The sequence below is a fragment of the Falco rusticolus genome, chromosome 2, assembly GCF_015220075.1.
Source record: "Falco rusticolus isolate bFalRus1 chromosome 2, bFalRus1.pri, whole genome shotgun sequence".
In the NCBI taxonomy this organism is placed as follows: Eukaryota; Metazoa; Chordata; class Aves; order Falconiformes; family Falconidae; genus Falco; species Falco rusticolus.
The window spans coordinates 118399487-118418025 of record NC_051188.1 but is presented as its reverse complement, the minus strand read 5'-3'; the positions used below and the strand labels follow the sequence as shown (position 1 = coordinate 118418025).

General features: G+C 41.5%; 1 protein-coding gene across 1 annotated transcript; it reads left to right on the top strand.

Moving 5' to 3' along the window:
* The first annotated feature begins 4868 nt into the window (after positions 1-4868).
* Positions 4869-18240, top strand: LOC119143692 (T-cell receptor-associated transmembrane adapter 1). Its single transcript, XM_037378203.1, has 6 exons — positions 4869-5097; positions 11287-11391; positions 13552-13588; positions 14857-14918; positions 16214-16269; positions 17496-18240. The coding sequence occupies exons 2-6, from the start codon at positions 11289-11291 to the stop codon at positions 17757-17759; spliced, it is 522 nt and encodes a 173-aa protein (XP_037234100.1). The 5' UTR covers positions 4869-5097; positions 11287-11288; the 3' UTR covers positions 17760-18240.
* Positions 18241-18539: the final 299 nt, after the last annotated feature.

Sequence of the window (18539 nt, the reverse complement as noted above, 5' to 3'; positions counted from 1 at the left end):
GGGACACCACCTTGCTCACAAATGCTTCTTGTGCTTTGGTCAAGTCAACAGAGCTGCGGGTTTGCTGCCAAGCTCAGAGGGGGGCCACTGGCTTCACTAGGGTGGCTCACGTAAGGAATAGTTGTGGGATCAGGTCTTTGGCTGCCCAGGGTGAAATATTTGCCCCCACTCTTCATAAAAGTGTGTCAAGGGGGAACGACAAAAATCCTAAACCTACGTAAATGGATTACAGCGGCTTTAATCGCCGATGCATTCTCTGCATGGCTTGGGAGAGGTATCACTAGAGGTTACATTTCTCTCAGGACACAGCGGCTGTCTGAACAGAAAATAAAATCCACTGAAGTCAATGGGATGGCCACGCTTTACCTCTGCAGGCTTTGGATGGAGCGGCATCTGCTCTGTTTTCTCTCTGCCAGTCACGCAGAGACAGCTCGGCTTTCTCACAGCACACAACGCTCCACCCAAAGCTGCACAAGTGCGCAGTGTTAGCTTTGAATGGAAATTTTGACAGTGCAGAATTGCCAAGATAAGAAGTTTTCTCTTTACAATCCTTTACAATAAGGTTTTGTAGCGTTCGGAAAAAAACCCCTGTGGTTTCCCCACAGGAAACCCATGCAACTGTCTATAATAGGAGCCATAATTTCAGGGCTGTTAATGAGAGAGCATTGTGCTTAACACTGGTGTAAGTAAAACAGTGAAATTCAGGACTTTGTCTACAATGTACACTGATGGGCTTTTTAATTTTACCAAGCACAGAATTCCCTGTAGGAGTCAGAAGAGCTCTCTGCAGCATTTGAGGCTGCCTTGAAAGGCATCACTCGTCCTGGCGGTTGCTCCACGCCAAGCTCCCTTCTGCAGCATTGCTGCTCCTTTCTGCTCACCACGCTGGGAGCGCCAGGTCTGCACCTGCAACCCAAGCAAAGAGCCATGTGCTAAGCTTGAAAGAACAGTTCTGCTTCCGCGATATGTTCACGAGATTAGAACCAGAGCAAGGCTCCACTTCAGCACAAGCTCCTCTCAAAGCATTTCTGCTGTAGCTACTTTCCCCAGCAAACCCTAGAAGATTTGTTATTAAAAATACATTCTCACTTCAAACAGAAATGTCACATTTTGCAGGAACACCTGCACTTTTCAAGACTTTTACTACAGTCTCTCATCTTTTGCAAGGGGGTTTCTACTAAGCCACTTCGCACTGACAATGAAAATGAAAATTATTTTTCAAAGAAAGGGTTCAATTTCAGTATCGATGAGAAAGTAGACATTTGAGGCCCAATTCTGTTGTCAGCTGTGCAGTTTATTTTACCTGCAGGAAGCTAGAATAAACATGCATTCTGCAGTCTTAGAGAAGAACAACTTGCTGGCAACATACATACATTGCAAAACCACACTGAACCAAATCACTTCATAAGTAATTAAGAGATGCAGATCTATCGAGTCAAATGCATTGGAGCCTCGTGCCAGCTGCCTGTTCAATTTGCATTTTGCCATATTTCATTTTAATTTTCTAAGAAACAGTTAAGGCAGTCCCCCAAAATCTTCTTTAAGCAGCATAGCACAAACTTTCTTCTTTGAAGTCAAAAAGGAAGGATTCAAGAAGGCTTTTCAATTTCTTGGGGTTGAGGAAAGGGAAGGTACAAACTCTGAAATGACATTCAGGTCAATAAGCCTGAAAATTCTTTTCCGTTGAGGTTTCCAGTCATGTAGAGCAAATTCCAGGCTTGGAGGAGATTGCTGGGAACTGCTAAGGTATTGTGCCTTCTTAAGAAACCACAGTAAAATGTTCCATCCTGCCACAGTTCATCCAGAACCAGAAAAGCACTTAAAAAAATATAAAAATTCTAGTAATGGTCTTGCTCCTGGAAACCTGCTGACCTCCTCTGTTGAGGTCTCAGCAATATTATAATCTTTCCTTGGTCAGCCCCTGCCTTAGCTCCATGCTCCACGGCAACATCTGCTATCTCATCACAGAAATTAGATATAGCTATCTAACATGTTTGGCTGCTGCCAGATATCTCCTTCCTCAAAAAATCAGTGTAAACCTTCCAATTTCATATCTACCACTTAACTTACCACATAAACTTAAAAGTTGAAGGAACTCCATGGTAAGTGTGAGTTACCATCTCCTAGAGCATAAGCACTTAACACAGGCACCTGAAGGTTTTCTAACTAGTATCTTCTGTAGATAGCACCATATACTTTCAAGATACGCCCCTCTGCCCGCAATGTACTTCCCCCTCCCCCTACACTAATAGCAAGCTTAGGAAGATTCAGCTAAAGCCAAAGAAAAAAAATTCAAGATCCCCCTTCCCTTCTCCCTTTCTAAGTATGGCCTCCCTTCCCAACGTAGAGTTGTCTTTCATGCCTACTTTAGAATGCTTCTGCTTGTCTTTCCCTAGAACAACAAACAAACTACTACTTTATAAGCTCTTTTTTTACTTTGTCAAGTGATCTCTCAGTCAGCTTCACCTGATCATCCAAGTCTTCTGCCAAACAGCACTGTTTATTTGTCTCCATTTGAGTATTGACTTACTCCTTACACATCTGCGTACAACAACATTTAACACTATTCCATTTACATTCTCCAAGAACTTAAATAGCAAGACCTATTCCCAGCCAAGTCAGATGTCCACTTGATCTAGCTTCTTATCCCGGAGACACCAGCAGCACGTTTACCAAGGATCACATAAGGAGCTAAGCAGTCAGAGACACTTTCCCAGAATATGCACCCAGCAGTTTACAGCTTGGGGACTTTCAAAAGAAGAGGAAATGTCTTTGTACACGATGGATGTAGACGGAATAGCATTACTTCATGTCCTATCTTTCTAAATTAGGAATGATTTGTCCTTGTCTTTATTATCACAAATAACAGCACTTTAAGACGACTACCAGCTCACTAAGTTTTTTAATGTAGCACCACTATAAAGGACAAGAAAGAAAAGTAAGGAGTCTTATATTGATGATGGATTTTACAGCCTGCAGCGAACAATTTCTTCCTATCTAACCGAGCTTTCCCTCTCTTGCAGGCTGCCCAGAACAGCACACCCAGCTCATGCCCAACCCAACAGCCTGCGCTCCTGCAGCCAGGCAAAGCGGGTACGCTACACCAATTTGCGCTTGGAGAGCCGATTTACTAACACACCGCCAGGAGTACGAACCCTGCTGCACTCCCAGCGCTCGCCCTTCCGCTGTGCCCCTCGCTACCGCCAAAGCAGTTCATTCCTTGCTCCGGCTGGTAAGCATTTCGTTCTGAGCGCTCTGCAGATCGCAGATTTGCTCCTCGTGCTCTTAGCTGAGGAACTAAGCAAGTGCCTCAATTTTTACAATGCGTCTCCCCCACTCTCTTCAGCTTCTCTCTCAGTTCAGGACCCTTGGTTTTCTTCACAAGAAGCCTCCTCTTGAGATGCACGTTCTCATCAGATGGCCCCGGGGCTCTTCTGTTCACTTGATCCTACAACACGGAATGGCTAAATCCCATCATTGCAACTGCTCGAGTCCTTCCCCTTCCCTAAGCTTGTGACAAACCCTTTACTTTCAAACACACGAACTGCAGTCTCTACTTCACAAACCTGGATCTCTTCCCCACTTAAAGCCACAGTCTAGACTCCAGATCATGGAGTGCATCGCTTACTGAAAGGAGATCTAGTTCTATATCCTGGTTTTCAGTGAAATGTGATGGACTCACGTCTTTTGATTTAACAATGAGAAATGTTGATTCTACCCATATGAGTGAGGTGTCTAAATTCAATTGCTGGCAAGTGGCAAAGCTAAGTCCACTTTCAAATAACCTTGTTTTCCATTGAATTTTTCATCATGATAACTGCAACCTCTAAAACAATATAAAGTGTAAGAATTCCCACCATTTTCAGCATTTTTCTATTAACCTCTCCTCATCAAACTCACTTCATTATGGTCATGTTCTGAGTAGTTAAGCCTATATCACCTTTCGACTCAAATGGAAAGCTCTATTATATTACCCAGGACTAACCTGCTCCTTCATGTTCCAATAAGATGCTAATCCAGTAAATTATTTCTTCAGCATTAATCTAAGGCAGTTAATAGAAACATAATATTCCAGAGTAATAACATCCCAAATAAACATACATATGTACATATTACAAAAAAGATGAACGTAGTCATGTGATTTGCTTTTTCTCTTAAGAAACACTTCCCACTTCTAGGTTATGCATAATTGGCAATAAAACCATTTACTCTGACCCTCCCCGCCCCACCCCCCCCCGCCCCCGCCCCAGCAAAACCTCAGAATTTAAAAGTTTCTTTGACAGTGCTCGATGTGAGCTTCCTCTGGAAGAAGCTGCTCCGATTCTGAGAATAAAATGGCTTCTCTACCCAAACGCAGGCATGTTTCATTCGATTTTAAAGACAAATACACACAGCTGATCTATCCTTTTTCCACAACTGTTCCAAGTTGTTGGCCCAGGTTCATGGACTTCAAAAAATGGAGGAAGCATATTATGATCCTAACTTGCCCTTCCACAGCCGGCAGTGGTGCATCATGCCTCTGAATCCTGTTTCAGCTAAACTGGAGGTTCTCTCAGCCACGGACTTTCAGACTTGGTTTCAAAACCCCAAGAGACAGAATCAAATAGCACTCCTAGGTAAAATAGTCCTGTAATCTAGTTAAAGAAGTATTTAAATACTTCTGCTGATTCAACATAACATCAGAAACAGGAAGACTTAAAGCATGAGCATTACTCATCTGTAATATATGAATATTACAAAAGCAGGTTTTTATCACACAGAATGGAACTAATAGTCCTGTACATGCTCTTCTGCGGCAAGACAGGTGGATAATAAATGCAAGCGCACATAAATATTTCACTCCTCTCTCAGAGGTAAACACTGAAGGAGACCGTCAGTTTGCCAGCGAGGCTGTAAAAGCCTGAACCACATTTCCTGTTTGTAAGGAAGCAGGTGAAAAAAAAGAAAGAGACTGGAGACCTTTAAGATTGACAGCAACTCAAGAGATAGTTTCATGCTGCCAGGCCCAAAGCAAAAGAGCATCCAAGGTTTGCCAACGTCACTTGATTTCCCGCTGGATAAAGGGGCTGGGAGTATTCCTAGAAACAGCAAAACCAGGTAAGCCTTATTTTTTCGGTATTACCAACTTGTAAACAAAGGAGCAGTAAAAACACACTGTGGTAATTACCACTCTTCCAAGAAGGTTGCTCAGGGTTCTGAAGTCAAATTATTAATAATAATCATGATGATGAGTTATCATCAACAGCTTAAACCTTCATTAAGGTTTGTTAATGAAGACTAAGCATTGGCATTAGTTTTGTGCTTAAAATATTTACTGTGCTGAGGACTTATTTTACAATATGCTGCTTCCTTTCTGAAGTATGAAGTTGATATCTTACAAAGCAATTAGTTGTGCACTAATTAATTGCAGTTTAAGGAAACCTTTCCAGAGAATTAATCCTGTCTTAAAAACTCACACAGGTGGAAGCATTTTTAATGATAATTTAACATTCATCAGTCTCTTAATGGGTTTCTTTTTCTAAGGGTCATTAGTACAGAACTTTATTTATCTCATCATTTAATTGGAGAGGAGGGGGAAAAAGAAGCACTAATTTTATCTCATCCTTGACAAATTTGCAGACAGAAACAACAGGAGGCAAACCATTTTGTGCTCCAGATCATCATCTTAAATCTGGTAGCGACCAAAGTAATTAATCTGCTTCTGTAGAATGAGGAGTTGATACCGTAGATGGTGTGTCCAGCCAGACGGGTATCTGTATTCCCCATCTCAGGTCCCTTTTCAGTAGGAAAAACTGGCAGAAGTATGATATTTGATATTTGTCTGCTATTCTTTGTGATGGATTTTCTAAACAAAACACATTAGAACAAGAAGGAACAAAACTCAGTTCTTCTGCTACCTATTCTTACGCTGTTGGAAGGATAAGCACCTACTATTAGCTCTAAATTGTTAAATCTGGCCCCTTTCCCCAAAGGTAAGTACATGATTACATCCACTCCTTTGGGTTGCAATAACGTGGAACTGCAGAAATTCATCCAGGAACGATTAGAATGTTTGGGGGGGGTGTCTTTCGTTTGGTTGGTTATTTTTTTGTTTCCCACTTCTGCCCCCCCCCCCCCCCCCCCCATTACAGTGTAATGAACCCTGCAAAGAGAAAGCCTAAGAACAAGTGACCCAAAGTCTATTTATTCTCGTGTCTTGTCTCCCTTGGTGGAGAAATTTATCAATAGATTTAAAAAGGAGAAAAAGCACAATTAACTACGTCTTTAGAACAATTAACTATGTCTTGTTTGCCCGTATTTTGTTGTATGGATATAGTGCCTTAGTTTACAGCGGTGTAAAATATACTAAGAGGAGGCAAGTAACACCATCCTTAAAGAAAAGTAAAACCATCATCCAGATGGAGTAAACTACTTGGATGCAACTCCAAGTTTGACCCTGTTTCCAAACAGAAATGAAACAGCAGCAGAATAGGAACGTATCATTAATGCTAGAGATATTCCGGTATTGGATATTCAAAAAGCTGTTGTCTTTATAATGATTAAATATAATACTTCCCCCACTCACACAACCCAACTTCTAACAATAAAATGAGAATTTTTGTCCTTCTCATGAAACCCTTGACTATACCATGAACACTTTTCTTTCACAGAGGAGCACACTACTTTAAGAACAGCTTCAATATGATTTCTTATGAACAAACCACTAGCACTCTTAGGTTTTCCAGCACAGAAAGCCCTGGTGGAATTTGTGCTTTTCCTATTAGAATCATAGTGCACTATTCTCAGGGGCCAAATTTTTCCTGAGGACTTTTTTAATAAAGATATAATGATTTATTTTTTTTTTTAAAAAAATCAGTTTGACAGCAATTGAGTGAAAATGTCCCTGAACACAGTGCTACAGGATTGGAATAATGATATAATATGTAAAAAATTATAACCTGTTTTTGCTACATTTGACAGAAGATTACTTGAATGAGAATTAAAAATAGAAAATAGAATAAAAGACACTATTTTAGAGCAGACTATAACTAGTCTAACAGACTTCTCTTTCTGTTTATTTCACACTCCGTCCACAGTCACCTAATGATTTTTTTTGGCTTTAGCACAGGCAGTTAACTGTCACAGTTTGCATCTGCTATTATACATATAGGGACAGCAGTATAGTTACCTGAGGAGGCAAATTGCTCTTCACGCAGGCATTCGGCTTTCCTTCTACTGCTGCTGCTGTCAAAGTAGTAAACATTTAAATAATGCAGTTGTAAATGTAAATAGCTAGCCTATCGGCAACAACTGTAAGGGCAGCACGAGAACACCTGGGAAAGAGCTGGGAGTTGTATATCTGTAAAGCTATGATATAAAATCAAAATCTGTCATATTTTGTACTTGGAAAGGCAGATTAACTTGGAAGTGAGGTTAGAAAAGCACAGAGCACTCCGAGTGGCACTACGGTATTTCTGATCAAGGCCATTACTATGGTTTCATGCAGTAAATGAAAAATGCTTTTGTGTCTGAAATACAATTGGTGTCGTCTGACAAACAAATAGCTCGTATTGCAAAGAGAAAAAAGATTAAAAAATAAGATACAGAAGTCACATATTTGTTTGTATACATTCTACTGAAATACAAGCAGATGTTTAAGTCAGAGTTGTGGAAAATAAATTTTAAAATAAACTAAGTAGTGTTCAGCTAGGAACAATTTAAAAGTTGTTTTCTCAATCTCCCCACACCCATGCAATTTTCTAAATCACGTTTAAGAAAGAACTATAGTCTGTGGGATTTAAAACATAGGTAAATCTTATTAGAAATCCAAATTTCATGCCTTGCGTTTTGCTAAAGTATTTTTTAAGTCCTAGGGAAGTGGGATTGCTCAAATATTGTAGAAGTTACACTTGAAACTGGAAAGCGAAACGACTTTTTCCCAACCTTTACTATTTTCCAGAGAATAATTCCGATTTAAATGAGAAGCTGAAACACAAAAAGGCTACTTGCCATCAAAAATTTGATTTCCTCCTCCACTTCAGTTAAGGGCTGAAAATAATCAAATCAAAACTAAGAATTCTCCTTCTGCTCTGGAAACACCAGGGAAAAAATAGGATTTGTGAATCAGAAAGCTAAATTACAGCATTCAGTACAATCAGAACTGTACCTTAAATATCTACTTGCTTTTTTTATTCTAATGAATCTCAGGGCTGTAGCGTTTATCACAGTTACACATGCTGCCCCTCTGTTAGGCTGCAATACTGCTTTTGCTCCCTGGAGAACAAACAAAAAAATGAGTTATAGGAAAAGAAATATGAAATTAATGTTATTTGGGCCAGTCCTGTTTAATACCCTTATCGATCTGCATAAGGGGACCGAGCGCACCCTCAGCAGGTCTGCAGCTGGCACCAGGCTGGGGGGAGTGCTGACGTGCTGGGGGCAGGAGGCTCTGCGGGGGGTCTGGGCAGGCTGGGCGGATGGACCAAGGCCAGTTGTGTGAGGTTCAACATGGCCAAGTGCTGGGTCCTGCCCGTGGGTCACAGCAGCCCCACAGCGCTGCGGGCTGGGGGCAGAGCGGCTCAAAGCTGCCCCATGGAAAGGGCCCAGGGGTGCTGGCCAGCAGCCGGCTGGACATGAGCCCCCAGTGTGCCCAGGTGGCCCAGGAGGCCAACAGCACCCTGGCTCGGATCCGAAATGGTGTGGCCAGCAGGGCCAGGGCAGTGCCCGTGCCCCTGTGCTCGGCGCTGGTGGGGCCGCACCTCGAGCCCTGGGTTCAGTTTCGGGCCCCTCAGGCCCAGAGGGACGTAGGGGGGCTGGAGCGTGTCCAGAGCCGGGCAGGGGGCTGGGGAAGGGGCTGGGGCACACGGCTGGGGGTGCTCAGCATGGGGAGGAGGGGGCTCGGGGGGGACCTGATCGCTCCCTACAGCCGCCTGACAGCGGGTGGTAGCGAGGGGGTGTAGGAGGTGTAGACATCTCCCAGGTAAGTAGTGGCAGGGCAAGAAGAAACAGCCTCAAGCTGCGCCGGGCAGGGGTTTACATTGGATATTAGGAAAAATTTCTTCCCTGAATGGGTGGTGAAGCTTTGGCACTGGCTGCCCAGGGAGGTGATGGCATCGCCACCCCTGGACATGCTCAAAAAACACATGGATGTGGTGCTCAGGGACATAGTTTAGTGGCAGATTTGGCAGTCCTCTGTTAGGAGCGGGACTTGATGATCTCAAAAGTCTTTTCCAACCTAAATGACTCTATGATTCTATCAGAAAAATGGGAAACAATCACTTCAGAAAAGACAAAAAGGACAAGAGAAGGAAGGAAGGATGACTCTTACTATTTAGGCACTGCATTGAGACTTAAAAGTTCCTGCCTTTGACATTGACTTCTTGTAGTTTTGGACAGGTTGCACAGAATGAAAATATTGAGTGACTATTTCTAAGAGTAAACAGGTTCCAAACTCTGGTGGTTCTTGATGTGGCCTGATAATACCTTCTCAATGTAGGATCTCCCTTTCTCTTAACTCCTTCTCTGAAAAATTGGAATAATGTATTGCTGCTTCACGCGGGTGCCGTCTCTCAGGAATGTCTGTATCCCATGGCAAAAAAAAAAAGTGCCTCTCAACATGAAAAGCAGCATTGCAGTCATGGAGAACCTGTAAACACCTCTGGGAGAACTCAAGTAGGAGAAAAGAAAGGAATGGAAATTGGACATTTAGTTCAAACAAAAGGTTAACTGGCCACTGGAAGGACCATGTGCAAAAACCAGTCACAAGTCTGCCAATGTCACAGCTTATTGCTGTGTTTCGTTCCTTTTAAAAGAGAGTTCTGATCAGCAAGAAAACCTGATCACGGAAGCCCATGTGATTTGTGACGTTTTACTACCAAGGACTAGCTTATCTTGTTTCATCACCACCAAAACATCTGTGGCTTGGAATAAAACAAAACTAAACAAGCTTTTACAGCACCAGCATAATTCGAGGACCAAACCTGTAAGGGGCAGTTCCCAAGGTGAGCTGGATCTGGTCGGCCAAGGAACAAAGCCTGTCTGTGTGCTCAGAGGAGCGCAAGCAGCACCCCCACCACCCCTGGCCGGCAACGTGGGAACGCGTGTTCCTCAACTCCTTCACCTCACCTTTCCTTTAAGAAGCAAATGAAGTGTCAGCTTCCTGAAGGGATCCACCTACATCAAAACCAAAAAAGCGAATCAAGGACCTGCTCAAACCTCACTCAGTATCATCCAGCCTCCCCTTGCCTGCTCTGCTCAACTAGACTTTTTGGTGTGTTTTTTTGGGACCGGGCTTTATTTGACGCCCCAAATCTACAAGAACCTGAGACATGCCTCTGGAGAAAGTGAGAAATCTAGTTTCAAGCTCCTTTCACTCAGGTATGTGGCTCAGTGTTTCCTCATGGGAAGGTTTCGCAGGCCATCTGCAGCCATGCTGATCACTCTGGCCATTAGACCATCACAAATAAGCTATTTTCTTCAGCATGCTTTGTGATGGAAAACTTGTATGAGCTAGGCTAATGAAAGAATTAATTAAACAACAAAATACATTTGGTGCGGGGGGTGTGTCTCTAACAGGACTCGAAGGAGAGGCCAGTTCAGTGCAAGAGGACACTCTGTTCAGTTACGCTGACCCACCTTTTACCAGGTGACTTTTCAGGAGCATTTCAGGTTTTTCTCCGCAGCACTTCTGAGGGGTTCACCGGTTCCCAGCTACTGCTCATCCTTTGTCACTATGTCCTCTGCTTTCTCAGACAGCAAGGATATGAGTACCAGTAAGTGGTTTCAATGGGATACGCAAGAAAACACATAACTAACGTTTGAAATTTTTTGCAGAGATTGTTAAAACCTGGTGGTCTTTGCGATTATTCAGAGATGTTTCCAGTGCAGTAAGTTGCTTTGACGTAATCTCCAGAACTACATTCATGAACTCTAGAATTTAGGCCAAAATTTACTGCAAATAGTAAGTTAAAGACAACTACAAAAATAATTTCAAAGCTATTCACTACGATGACTTTTTTCCTTAGCAATTTCTGATTTTTGCCGCATCTTACAGGCAAACCAGCTGTCCAACCTTTGGCTGAATTCCTACTCAACAGTAGTTCTGCTAACAGTCTATTGATGTTGCTTTCTTGTTATTTAACATCTGGTTTTGATATTAATTATTTTGTTTGTACAGAAACGGCTGTCACAGAGTAAACAACAAAATAACAGCTTCAATTACAGAAAGCAAAAATCAACCAACCACAAAGAATACAGTAAACCTGTCAAGACAACACAAACTATAAAATTGATGTATTTCTGTTACAGAAATGGACTGCCACGTTTCTGTCTGGGGAGTTCTTGCCTGTGTGAGTTTGGCTTTGGTTGTTTCATTGATACTGAACATTTCACACTATATGAAAAAGAAGCAAGGTAAGTAATGGTGTCTGTCGGTGAGGAACGGAGCTTGAGTGTTTGAAGTGTCCGTAGAAGAAGACATCATTGCTGGCAGATTTCAAACCAACAAAAAAACCCAAACAAAAAACAAAAAACTTTTGGCAAGAATGATTCCTAGCAGAGAGGATGTAACTTTGAAAAATTTTGAGGAGTCAAGTATTACAGAATGATTGCTAACTGCCCAGTCAGCTGCTAAAAACAGCTACCCAAATCCATTCTCTGAAGACAAAGCAATAGAACTAGGTGAAAAGTTTGGTTCTGCTTAAAATTTTATTTTTGAAGTATATTTTTAACATCTGTAATTTCCTTTTTTTTAAGTGTGCTTCAGATAACTTATTTTAAGTAGCTGCACTGATACAAAATAAATGTCAGAAAGTTTTCTGCTCCCCAAATTCCTGAACATGTATTTGAATTTCAGATTTCACACGTATTTTATGCTTAATTGGATTAGTTTGAAAAAGAAGTTCTAATTCATTTTCCTCATGGGATCCTAATGTAGCTCTTAAACCAAGGTGTCACTCACAATAAGGAACTAATTTGTTTAATTTATGTTAGAGGGATGACTGCAGCCATACTCTGGCTTTGGTTAAAGTCAACTATGACTTCTTAAACAGAATTGATTATGCTGGTGCAACCTCTCTTATGCAAACAATTTTACAGTTATTAAGCTGTACAATCCTCACCGTTCCCATTCAGGAAAAACTGCCTTTACACAGGGCAAACTGCCCCGGCGCTGTACGCGCATGGGTGGGCAGGCAAACACCGGTGGGTTCAACCACATTAAACACACACACACACATCACCTGCAGCAATCGAAGGCTGTGCTTATAGACTGAGCTCACCCAGCACGAGGATTAGATTTTTACAGGATAATGAAGCGCTGCCGGAGTGTTGTGGAATGGGTGTGTGCGCTTTTTGGCTTATTTTGTCTTTTAGTGCCACTAAGCAGATATTTCTATGATGAAAAATGACAGTCATTTACAAAACTAACCTTGAGTAAGTTTCGGTCAGATCGGCTGATGTTGCATTGCTCGTGGAATTGGAGCCCACCGTGGCAAATTCTGAGGTCCTGGACCAGAGGGCAGAAATAACCCAGGCATTCTTGAGTTACTAGTCAAGCTCTAGCAATAAATCTCTTTGTAGCCATTGCCTCTCCGCTTCTGGTCGATTCATTGATGTGGGCCACAGGATATCTCTCTTTCAGAGATACAAGCAACAGAACTAGTAAAACAAATAAAGCCTTCACCTTTGTGTGGGGTCTGGCCGAGCCCCCTGCAGCCCTGGCGGTGCGGTGCTCGCGCTGGCAGCAGGGAAGGTGCCAGCAGCACGGCAGGGCGCTGGCTGCGGCTGGGCAGCGCTCGCACGGCAAGGGCTGTCTCCAGCCTTCCCCCATCACCAGTGGGCTGGGGGGCAAGGTCTCGGGAGGGGGCACAGCCAGGACAGCTGGCCCAGACTGACTGACAGCACATTCCAAACCATATGATGCCTGCTCAGATATAAAGGCTGAGGGAGAGGAGGAGGAAGGGGGGCATTCGTTATTTACATTTGTCTTCTGGAGCAACCACTACACGTGCTGAAGCCCTGGCTGAACATCTGCTGATGGGAAGTAGGGAATACATCTTTTGTCTTCCTTCGCTTCCGCACACATGACTTTTGCTATTGCTTATTAAACTGCCTTTATTTTGATCCACAAGTTTTTTCCATCATATTTTCTTCCCTCAGTTCTGCTGAGGAGGGGAGTGACAGAGTGGCTAGGTAGGCACCTCCAGCCAAGGTCAACCCACCACAACCTTGTAATATAAAGACCATTCACCTCCCTCGACAGAGAAGACGATGAGGTAGAAGCAGGAGGAGGAGGAAATAAGGAATTAATTGCATGGGTTACAATTTTGGGGGTCTTGCAAACTAACATAGACTTCGCAGCCACAGCACAGGGTCATAACACAAACATTTCTTGTAGTCATCAGAAGTAGTTGAGAAAAGCAGGGGGACAACTAAAGGTCCTGAGACCCAAGAGCTTTCAGTTTAGCTCTCTACAGTGAAATCGAAAGCATGTCAGTTGGGACAATTATGTGAAGTGTTCTAAAATAGAATGTTTCATTTTCTCTTCTTTTTTGTTTTAAACAAATTTTCCAGCTAAAATGTATAAAGACTATGAAGACAACAGTCCAAGGTAAGTTGGATAAAAAAGGTTTCTTTCCGGCAGGGGTGAAATAAGCAATAAATAATGACAGATGGCTTTGGAGGGACAGCATAGAGGAAAATCCAATATTCTACACAGCCTGCCTGGAAATGTCGAAGAGCAGGATGGTCGTGGAAAAAAATTGTCCAAAGAAAACAGGGGGGAAAAAAAAATCATGGGGGAGAGATGTACTCCAATCATTTTATCAGCAATGAAATAACTGCATGCTAATATGATAATCTGGTGTACTGAAGGAAGTACAAGATATCGAGCAAACCCACTATTTACTATCACTCAAACTCAGTAAATCTATAATAAAAGAAGTCTCAGAAAACAATGATAAATCATAGCCTGATGCTTAATACTTGTGAAAAAATAATTTATGTGTATTTACATTTCACACACTTTTACACATGACTTTCAAGAGCAATACAGCGGCTGCTTACAGCTGCTGCTTACCTCGTGATCTGTTACAAGTTCATTTCTCTTAGAGTCTCATCTCTACCGAAATATAGAAGGACTTTGAAAAAAACCTACAAAGGCATTCACTGTTCTGCAAAACCAATGAATTACAAATTTGCTTGAAGTTGGAAGTCTCTGTTTGCCTATTACTGCCTGTTCAGTTGAAGAATACCCCTGAAGTAGTGGTGTTTGCATTACTTTGTTCCCCTGATGAGGCACAGTACAGGGATGCAACAGGAATAAGGTTACACAGTGCTTCCCACTAACAATTCCCATTTTACCAACATGGTTCAAAACAGTTTTAAACGTTTAAAACTCCAGGCAATGAAACACAGCATCCCATTAAAATCCAAAGCTGAAGTTTGCTTTGGTCTTCTCTGGTGTTGATGTAAGTATTTCAGTTGAATCAAGTGGACTTTTTAAGAACATTGCCCAAAAGACCCATGTAGTGCTTCAGTTTATACTGCAAAGTGGTCTCAGAGGACACGAACTGGATTCCTTTCAGTGATCATTAACATTTCTAGAAGTGAATCAAAAAGTAGCTTAGTAGTCTTGAGATTAGCTTTATACTTAACTAAGTCACAGGGAATAAGAGTTCAATTCTTGGCTAGATAACAAATCTCTCTTCAGAACACAGGCATTACCATTTCTTCCCCCCTCAATATTTTTGGTCTCTTTTTTTAGATCACATACAATCTGCTATTGCTATACGTGTGTTAAATGTTTCAAGTAGAACAGTGGCATCCTAAATAAAACATATTCTGTGAATTAAAAGTATTTTTGTATTCCCCTTCTAGCTGTGATGACTATTACACGGAAGATGACCCAGTTTATGGCAATCTTAATCAAGATATTTTAGGTAAGCTTCACTTTAAGAAAACATGTCTGTTCAGAAACTATAATAAATGTAGGTTAAAAGCCGACGACCGACCAACACTTTCTGTGTTTCTCAAACAGCAAACTTGAGAATCTATCCATTTTCAATTGCTGTATTAATACCTACTTGGGATAGAACTGCAAACCATCATACAGCACTACTATTTGTAAGACCATGTCTCATACTGAATTTGGTATTTTTACCAAATGTCCAAATGGTCCCGTTCAGCCAAATACCTCAAAACCAAGAGCTTTTCTATATGTAAAGCTCCACCAGTTGAAATAACAACTTGATCCACGCATGCTAAAGCAATCTGAGACACCTATTACTCACTGCCCAAAGTCAATGCTGCCACAAGAGCTGGCAGAAACAAACACAGACCAGTTCTCGGCTGTGGCTGTCCACAGCTCACCAGCAACGTTGACGAACAGGCTGAAACAAGCCCAGTGGCTGAATGGTGGGCAGACATGGCTTTTCTCTGCTTTACCGGGCTGAACTTAATAATCCTTGGCAGAGAGATACCACATTAAAGGCAGGAACAGCATATAACTGCAGTTAGAGCTAGATATGCTGAGGGTATGGCTCTCAAAGCCCTTATGGTGTTCAAACAGTATTTAAGTAACATGAACACAACTTTTTTGCTAGCCTTATTTGGGGTTAAGCGAAAATAAAGTACTTGAGCTACAGGGAAAAAAAACCAACCCCAACCCCACCCCCAACTCTTTCACACAGGGTTTGCACAAGTTTATCTCAGCTAACATTCAAATGCATTGACACCACAAAAGTCTGAAAACCGTAAGGAAGTAATTTTTTTTTTTTACTGATGGCTAAAATGACATACAGCATGAGAAAATAACTTGCACCAAATTTACAGAAAACTGAAAGTCGAGCCAGGAATAGAATTTAATCACCAGCTGCTGCAACTCACAGGCTTTTTCTCAGCCCAAGAAACAATTGCGTATGCTGGAAAATGCATCGGTACGTGGTTACCCCCTAACTGAAAGATGTCCTCCTAGCAGTCTAAAAGGATGGCCACTTAGTGCATAAAGAGAAGCTTCCCATCCATATGAACAGAAAATTATTTTCATTTTCACATTATGTGTCTGAAGTTTTTAGCTATGTGCCTGTCCATAAATAGAGGGAGAGATCTGCATGTAATTTCAAAACGGGCAAACTGGGGGGAGTTAGTTCTGTAACAGGATCCGCTGACTTGATCTTCTAAGACTCAGTAGCATGTCTTAATAACTAAAACACTTTTCTACTTTGACAAATTATAGAGGAATGTTACGAGCAGATGAAGTCCCAGCCTCAGAGGCCTGTTAACCAGCTACAGGTATCTTTACTTTTAATTCTGGATTTCTGAATTAGGGTAACGTAGCCTGTCTCAGAGGTCTTGTGTTGTTCCCATGACAATATATAACAAAAATCTTCACACTGCTCATCACAAAAATTACCATGCGTTAGTGTCTCAGTTCATCAGGGAATTTAAGCACAGACTTGACCCTTCATTCAATCTGGGTCATTAACGAGGGAGCAGGAGAATAATAGCTCATTTCTACCCGTATGGCATGATAAAGCTCAGTCACAGGCATGCAGATCAGGCTGCATTAAGTCTGCATCTACTGCCATGGCTTATGTAAAGAATTAATTTTATTTATTTTGGAAATCAACCAAGTGAAAACACAAGCTGCACCACATGATAGTCATGAGTTTGATTGGCTCGCTCCTGCCCAGCACAAAATCTATTTGCCTTAACAAATGAAAAAGACTGTTTTTCTACAGACTTGTGGGGTTTTTTTGAGATACCTGGATGCCTAAAAGCATGCAAGCTTCAACTGAAATTTGTGATTGAAGCATTCCTAGCATCAATTTCCTGAGTTATTTTCCACGTATTTCATAAGCACCTATTTCCAGCCCCTCTCTCAGGACACTTCCAGAGGGTAGAAATACCTTTTTTAAAAAAAATCTAGACATTTGTTTTCATTAACTCCATGGAAACAGAACAGTCTATGAAAATTCCCATGTCAAAAGTGCTTCACAATTTGGTTTGAAAACCAGAGAGAAGCAAGGGGAAGACACACAAAACATACGTTTTGCACTGGAAATGAGATCATATATACAGACAAGAATTACCCACCTTTGGTTTTCTGCATAGCCAGCCTGTGAAAAAAATGTTGTTGCTAGTAACTGGATTCTAATTAATAAATAAATAAATAAATAATTGGAAAGAAACGGAGATTACGTCTTGCATCCCAAAGAACTTGAACTGATTATGTAGGTTGCCCTCATTCCCAGAGAATCTTTCCAATAACACTCAATTTTTTCCTTACTGTCACTATCCCAGGAACATGAGTCATTTATTATTAAATTATGTTGGTCTCTTTTCTGTGCTGCCACAGCTTAATCATTTGTGCTTTTAATGAATTCATTTACAGCTAGTTTGGGTAAACTTCAACCACCACTATGATTACAGTGTAGACATACTCCAAAAGTCTTAAGACACAATTTTAAGGCAAGCATAACTACTGAATGTTAAATACAAAATGAATTTCCTTCCAGGTGGAGTCTGCCACTCAGATGTGTTATGCATCACTTGATCACAGTGTCAAGGGAAAACACAGAAAACCAAGAAGGAGCAAAGACCCTGCATTACAGGAGGATGAAGAAAAATCATCTAATCCCACCATGACGGCTCCCAAAGTTAGCATTTACCTCAATAGTGAGCAGCTGGCGGCTGAAAACACGGGAAACGTAGAAGCCATTCATGATGATCCCATCAGATTAATGGGTTTGATTCATACTACAAAAGGACAGAACATTTGAAGCAGCTTCACAAACATGTAATCAGAAAGTGAGATCTGCTTGTTCACTCTGGAGGAACCGTGAATGATTAGAGATAGGATCCTGGCAAACTGACACATAAAACAGTGGTATAAAATGGACAAGTGCTCCAAAATGCCTTCCAAGCACGTTTATGGACTAGGCAAGAAGTAAGTATAGATCCAGACTGCCACTCTGAAGGATCTGCCCTTCTGAAGACAATTAGGAAGGGAACTGCACAAGCAGGTGTCTCAGCATTCACACGGTATTGATTCCAGTAAAAAGTAATCCTTTGTTTAAACAACCATCAACTTTCAAACAGTCCCAAAAGACCCACTCACTCTGTTGTCTGTAGAGCTCTAGCAGAGCCTTAACTATTCTTCTCTACAGGTTTTAACAACACTTCTGGAAGGAAGTCATGTTTCATACTTGCATGCTTAATGATTTAGTTGTTTTCCCAATTAAAAACTGATCTGCTGTTCAACATTGAGTACTTCCTCATTGTGACTGGTCTATGATAATAACACGATATATCTAAAGCTAATTGGAGAATAATTTAACAGCTTGTTTAAAGTTATAATTATACATCTCGCAAGATTTAACAATATCCTTATATAACTGTAGTTTCCTTCTGTGAGCAATAGCAGAACACATCTCAAATCTCAACTCCTCTAATGTAATGTATCCAGCTATATTCAAGAGTCCACAAAGATTCTAGCAAATGATCTGTAACAGTAAAACTCCTAGGGAGGATTTTTTCCTTCTAATATTCTACGTGACGTT